Below are 7229 nucleotides of genomic sequence, written 5' to 3'. Positions count from 1 at the left end.
CTTACATTTATTATGTCATCTTAATTTCCTTGCATGTATCTATACATCTTTTCTTTTTTTTTCCCTTTTTGCAATTTTCCTAAAGTTTTATTTGTTTTTATTTAATATTTAATAATTATTAACAATTATTTATTAAAATGTCTTAATATAATATTACCTCATTATTTTTTGAATAATTTGCTTTACAGTGTTCTATACAAGACTGTTTTGCTTGCCTAAATTCCTAATTATTTGTTTATAAATATTCAAATTAATTACTAAAATATCACAAAAAATATATATCATTTTATAAATGATATAAACAATTTCTACCTGTTTTACTTCTCTCACTTTTTGTTTAATAATCTGTAAAAATAAAATAAAATTATCACTCAACAAAATATATACAGTAGAGCGTCGTTTATCCGAATCAATTGGGGGACTGGGGTTGTTCGGATAACCGATTATGTACGAAAAAATATAACCTATCCCGTGTTGAAATTTTTTTCCGTTGCGTGTCGCTTCGCGTTGAATTTTCGTCGATGTTAAGCCTAATGTAAACTTTTAAAATAATAATCGTGGCTATTGTATCGTTAAAAATGATTTATTTATGTTTTACAAACGAAATAAATACATTGGAAAATATAAAAACAAATAAAAATTATACTTTAGGCCGACTGGAATTCTTTCGGATAACCGACCTTCGGATAAACGACGCTCTACTGTAGTCCTATACATAAATTTTTATTTACAGTTTATTTACAGTTGAACCAACCTGTCTAAGATCCTTGAATGTTTTATTTTCCTCAAATATAAAAATATATTAGTTTAATATTTTAAAATTTAACTCTTTAAAATAATTTAGTAAACTTACATTTTCAGAAGTTTCATTAAAATATTTACTAAAAATTACCTAAAATTTAAAAAACGTTTTTAAATTTTAAGTTATTTACATTCTACATAGTTCAAAATCACTCACATTAAACTGTGATGTTATATTGCATTCATCATTATTGCTCACTTCTGATAAAGAACTTTCAGTAGTTGAAGCAGCACTCGCATCAGTAGTTAAAGCAGTATTTAAATCAGTAGTTGACTCGATTTGCATAGCAGTAGTAGTTACAGATTCATCTTTAACACTGCTTTCCTTTGAAGAGTCAGGAGTCGGAGGTACTTGTTCCTCGTTTTCAGCTACAAAAATTAGATCATAATAAAATTAAATTAATAAATAATTATACTGTATATAAACATAAAACAAACCCGGCTAACCAAAACTCAGCGAAAGAAAAATATAAATAATATAAATCGCTTGTAACATGATTGAATATCACAAAACAGAATGCAAAAGAAGAGCAGCAGTTCTAATGTAAATAATGTTATCCCGTTTGTCATGTGATAGTTAAATACGAATTTTTACGTCAATTGTTAATCAAATAATAATAATACAACCGATCGTAGAGGTATTTTTTAAATAATTCTATTAAATTAAGAAATAAATTTATTTCGATTATTGCATATATATTTAAATAAATTCCTTATAATTAAAGTACTTAATTCAGTAAAAATTAATAAATAGAAATGAATTGTATAAAAGTATATAAGATAGAGAGAATCATTCATTCTCTGTTTCTATTAAGTTAAACTAAATTATATATAATATATAGAGGCTAATCGTAATTAAAATACTATATCCAAAGCTGTTTAGAAAGATTTTTAGCAGTCCAAATGCAACCAACTCTGTATGATGACATTTCGAGATGTGCAAAAGACATTCCGTAATACAATTAGTACCAAAACTCACCACTAAGGTAATTTTGAGGCTGTAAGAAACAAAAAAAAAAATAATTTTCTTTGCATAAACACACCTATTGCAGCCAATTTTTGGTATAAAAGTGGCCTTAACTGTTGAATGTCATTCTTATTAGATATTATGGCCATCGCCTTGCCGAAACGCGCAATTTTGAAAAATTGTTTTATGAAAAACAACAGCAAAGCCGCGGCTGCACTTCGAGAATCTTACTGTCGTAAAAATTTGTCTAGAACCATTGACTTCGCGATCTCTCAGGAGAATGATCGCTCAATTCAAGAAACCTGGACGTCTGAGAGTCCAATCTCAGTCGATCTCTCAAACCTATCAGTTCACAAGTCGTAGAAGATGTTACCATAGCTGTCGTTAAACAATGTTATACGCTCTGTAGTGTTCGTGCAGTTTCACGGGAATTGGATATAGCCTAAGGCACAGTGTAGAGATACTGAGAGAATGCATTGTTATTCGTAAAATCTTAACCAGCTTTTTACCAACAGTCAAAACCAACAGTTGCTCGCTACCGAGGAGAAACTGACTGATCTTTCCATTGATATTACAGTACTTGTAAAAATGAAAGTGGATATGCTATGGTCACGGAAGTGACATTTTCACATCGTTGGAGCAGTGTACTCCCGTAACTGTTACATTTGGGCCACGGAAAACCTCTAATTGCATTAGCTTAAAGTTACAGTCTTGCGTAGATTTATAACACATTCATCCCTGGACCATTTTTCCTCTTCGGAGAAGCTAGTCTTAATGGATCTGTGACATGCACTTGGACGGCCTAGACATTCCGAGAGAGGCTGAATACATCGTATATCGAATTTCATTGTACCCCAACTGCAACAGCAACAATGCAGCATCTTCACTCAAAACATGGAGCATCTCTATACATCTGGGCGCTATGTGCAGCAGTTTCTGCAACATTTCATCGAGAACAGAATGATCAGTCATACAGTCCCAACTGTCTGACTACCTCGCTTTCCGGATCTTAGTCCCTATGATTTTTGTTTGTGGAGTTATCGAGGACACTTGAAAATTTGGAGAAAATTTAGCAACTTCGAAAAATGTTGATAGTATCACACTGTACACGAGAAGCATCTCAGAAGTTCAATTACGATCAACCGTTGACTCACGGTTCATCATCTTCAGGAAGAGTCAGGCAGAGAGTGGCAGTGTTTTTGGCGCCCTTGGCAATGCATTAATTTTTTAGTCAATGGAGCATAAATGTGAAGGACGCTTAAGGCTCATTACGCCTCGTGTCCTTGGCACTTGTCCCGTTGCCAATGCATTGTTACGGCTCTGAATTCAGGTTTCACATTCCTGCATCGCTAATGTCTCTGTATAGCATGTCTTGTAAATGCAAATAAAAGCTAAAAGTGCCATAGTGATTAATTCTGTTACTGCATTTTTTTGCGAAAATATTTTTCGCCTGTTCTGAAATGTCACCATACCAGATCTGATTGAACTTGGACTACTAAATATCGTATATCTCTAGATCAGTGTTTCTCAACCTCTAACGAATCGTCGCCCCCTTCAATAAAACCGTTACGTATTATCGCCCCCTTCACTACAAAATTCCGATGCCGAAGGACAAGACTAATGCCAAATTCGTACTGCATTGAATAGACTAGTGACTAGTAATGTTGTTTGTTTAATTGTTGTACGATATAACGAATAAAATATCTAATTATTCTTAATATAATGTTTTACTATATCGCCCAGAAAATTGTTTTTTTGCCACCCAAAATATAAATTGTTACTAATCGCCCCCTGAACATGGAAAAACGCCCACATGGGGGCGATATCGCCCCCGTTGAGAAACACTGCTCTAGATAGCGTTGAATAGGGGTACATTAACTACGACGACTCATTATATGAGAAAAAACATTTATGTCGTGAAAACACTATGTTAATCTGGTGTACACGATTTAAAGGTGACAAGTAAATACTTGATTCATATATCGCTGACAATTATATAAAAGCTACCACATTATTTTAAAAAGCGAATCTATTAAATTATTTATTTATTATTGTGAGGATCGTAGGCCCGATTTTGCGCTAATTTAAGAAAATTCTTAAGCCTATTTCGTGGTCGCGTTCGTTAAGAAAACATCGCACAGAAAACGGATTGAATATCACCTTTACTAGCAACTAATGTTCGAGAATTGTAACAATCGAGTGTTAAATTAAACAACCTATTGTTAAAGGAGGAGAAAGTCAACCGTTGGACAAGTAAATAGAAGGAATCGTACAAGTCTCGAACCAAATATGGTCATAGCAGCTCCATATAACGACGGTTTTACGTCATCCACGATCCACCTCTGACCCAACACCTGCAAAATCAATCTTCGTCTCCAACAACATCCTGATAGGTTTTCCCAGGGCTAGATCGGATAAACATATGTTATTTTCGTTTATAAGCCTGACTACCTGTTATTTCTCGGACCTATGGGTGTACCCATCACACTCCCCACTCGACAACTAGCCCTCGTAGCCATCCGACGACAAAGTGAGCGGGTTTAACCAACTCGTTGCCGAGCTAAGCGGTCTAAATGGAACCCCTCTTTGTCCCCGGCTTCTCACATTATTAATTAGCTTATTAAAATATTAACACATTTTAATAGTATAAAAAATTTTTAACTACTACATCGTAAATCAATACTATCACGTGATAAGATNGATTAAAAAATACCAATGAAAGGAATTAAATTAATTTCGGTCAAAGTTTTTTAGAAGTTATTCGCTTTATAATAACGCGATTATAAGCGAAGAAGCGCGCGCCGTAGCTGCAGCTATTTTTAGTAACAGCGACTGGCGGGAAATTTGAAAATTGAAATCCGAGATCACGCGCGCCATAGTGCCGATTCGGCACCAGTAATTAAATAAAAATAATGAGACGCTTTAAGCAAAAACTAAATTGCGCATCGTAAAATTGAAGAAAAATTAGACAGGTAATAATTTTTTCAGATTTTTCACACAATTAGAATTTTTACACGAGCTAATTAAAAATCGATTAGTGCCTAATCGGCACTAGGCGCGTGCCGACGGGTTAAGAATATGGTTGAATTCGTGGTTATAGTTTAGAATAAATAGATTATATCGAGTTGAATATACATTATTATTTATTTTATACGTAAGTTAAAAAATAAGAGTAATTTATATAAAGTAAATATATCTAATTTTATTATATACTAATATTAATATTTATCATATATTAATTAATATTATAATAAAAATTCGAACCTAAAACAGTGTATTAATGTTTTTCCTCATTACAAGAGGGAGCTAAAGTGGTTGCGTGATGTGAAATGAATTGCGATATCATCACAATGCCGGGCTGCAATTTTTAATCGTGTGAGAATACGGGCGAGGGGACAGAACCCTCTAATTTCGTCGAGTTGATAAAACTCGCCCACTTTTTCTTTGGGGTGGCTTTTTTTCGAGTGGCGAGGGGGTTGAGAAAGTCGACAGGTGTCCGTGTTTTGGAGTGACAGGAGACAGGTTTTTAACAGACAAGAACAAGAATTTATTATATAACTAAACCTATGATACATAAAACTAAGTCTAAGATTAGATGCGGATAAATGAGGTTACATATACACTCCTATGGAAAGGATTGACAAAAGTTTCTAATCAGCTCGCATGCTGACCTAATGACCTAGGTCTGTCGCAACTTTCGCTGAGAGAGCGTTTACAATAATCTATAGATACTTCAATATTCGATGGTCAAATTAGATGACGTTCGTTCGATCGGAGAAAGAGGAATTCGAAGAGGACTGGCGATTGTATGACGGGTCTTCTTATCGTTGAATTGCATGGGCCGGGACAATCCGTTCGTGGAGGTCCGCTGAACTTGGCACCTAGTTGTCGATTACTCCGGGCACTAATTAATCTATTCACCTTCTTTCGGACTTGTACGGGACGACCGCCTGGAACTTCGGTGTCTCCACCTTTTATGCTTGATGGCTGGGAAAATGATCATGTGATTGACTATTGACATGTCGAAGGTTCATTCCCAGGTGCGGGCATAGGTTTATTCCGATGACGTTTAATAGCATCTGTCCCTCTTTCACAATCGAATGTTTTCCTTTTGCCATCTTGTTGTCAAAATTCCTCTCTGTTTGTTTAGAAAGAACGTCATCTCATCCGTTCTAGAGCGATTTTTTTCTTCTTATAACAATCGCGTTAAGAAATTAAATTTAAAAGTCGTAATTTTGCGCGAAATTCACCCATTCCTCCGCTCAGGCCCGTAGATAGGCCCGCGGGCTCACAATCGTATTTTTAATTTATTTAACTTAAAACATGTGATTTTCACCTCAAATTAGTAGTGGCTTGCCCCTGCACATCATACTTTTCCTTTAACAATAAAGTCATGCCGGTCATCTATATAATACCTTTCGGGGAGGGGTAAATTTTTTAATTGAAATAACGTGTCCTCCGGTTTGCGTCAGACGTTCTGCATCTCCCGCTCCTACTGTGTCCGAATCTGGGCTTGTTTTTATATTTCTAACTCTGTTCTCGAGATTAAGGGATGATAAACAGACGAACGGATAGACAGATAAACAGAATAACTTCTATTTTATCAATACTTATATATTCTGATATAAAATAATGGTTATTTTTAAAATTATCAATCTGAAACAATGTAAATTAAAATATATAACTAAAATTAAGATTATGAGTATGTATATACATATGTGTATGTATAAGAAAATATAACATTATGTAAATTAGTATAAATACTCGTAATAAATAAGCATTATTCAATTCTCTTCTTGATTCATTCCCCCATATTAACTAAATTTCTTATACAAAATCTGATAATATAGGAAAATTTATTAATAATTTAAGAAATTTTAATATAAATATGAATTAATCAGTGTATTTCTCTTACAAATTAAATCAAATTTTAATTGATTTGTTTATTCGTAATAAACTAAAGAAAACAAAATTTTATTAACACTATTTAATTATGAAATTGTGAGAATTATTTGTTTGTTATTTGGAAACAGTTGTAAAAGGATGAGACATGAAATATTATTTCACTCTTGACGTTGTACAATGGCTGAGGTCGATGAACTGTCTTATTATAACAGTTATAAATTACGTTACATAAACTGTATTTTCCTTCTGTTAATTAACTGTTTTTATACAGTAGAGCGTCGATTTTCCGAAAGTCAATCATCCGAAAGAATTCCAGTCGGCAAATTTAAATTTTCGCCAGTGCTGTGGCGCTTCAATCTTTGGCTACGTCTTGGGCTACTCAAATATTTTAAGTTTTTGATACTAAATTAACATCTGAAGTATAATTTTTTATTATTTTTATATTTTTCAATATATTTATTTTGTTTGTACAAAATAAAAAAATAATTTTTAACGATACAATAGTCTTTGTTAGGCTTAACATCGACGAAAATTCAACGCGAAGCGACACGCAACG

The 7229-nt window shown here is 33.6% G+C and overlaps 1 protein-coding gene across 1 annotated transcript; it reads right to left on the bottom strand.

The window, feature by feature from the left end:
- Window position 1: 1 nt before the first annotated feature.
- LOC111622690 lies at window positions 2-1303 on the bottom strand. Its single transcript, XM_023365114.1, has 7 exons — window positions 1249-1303; window positions 959-1170; window positions 854-892; window positions 755-784; window positions 313-345; window positions 158-223; window positions 2-79 (listed from the first exon to the last, which is right to left on the bottom strand). Exons 1-7 carry the CDS (start codon window positions 1295-1297, stop codon window positions 11-13), a joined length of 498 nt encoding a protein of 165 aa, XP_023220882.1. The 5' UTR covers window positions 1298-1303; the 3' UTR covers window positions 2-10.
- Between the last annotated feature and the right edge of the window lie 5926 nt (window positions 1304-7229).

The sequence above is a fragment of the Centruroides sculpturatus genome, unplaced genomic scaffold (genome assembly GCF_000671375.1).
Source record: "Centruroides sculpturatus isolate CEXI.00-Female unplaced genomic scaffold, Cexi_2.0 scaffold168, whole genome shotgun sequence".
NCBI lineage: Eukaryota > Metazoa > Arthropoda > Arachnida > Scorpiones > Buthidae > Centruroides > Centruroides sculpturatus.
Note: the sequence above shows the minus strand (reverse complement) of the source record. Positions and strands in the feature narration are given on the sequence as shown.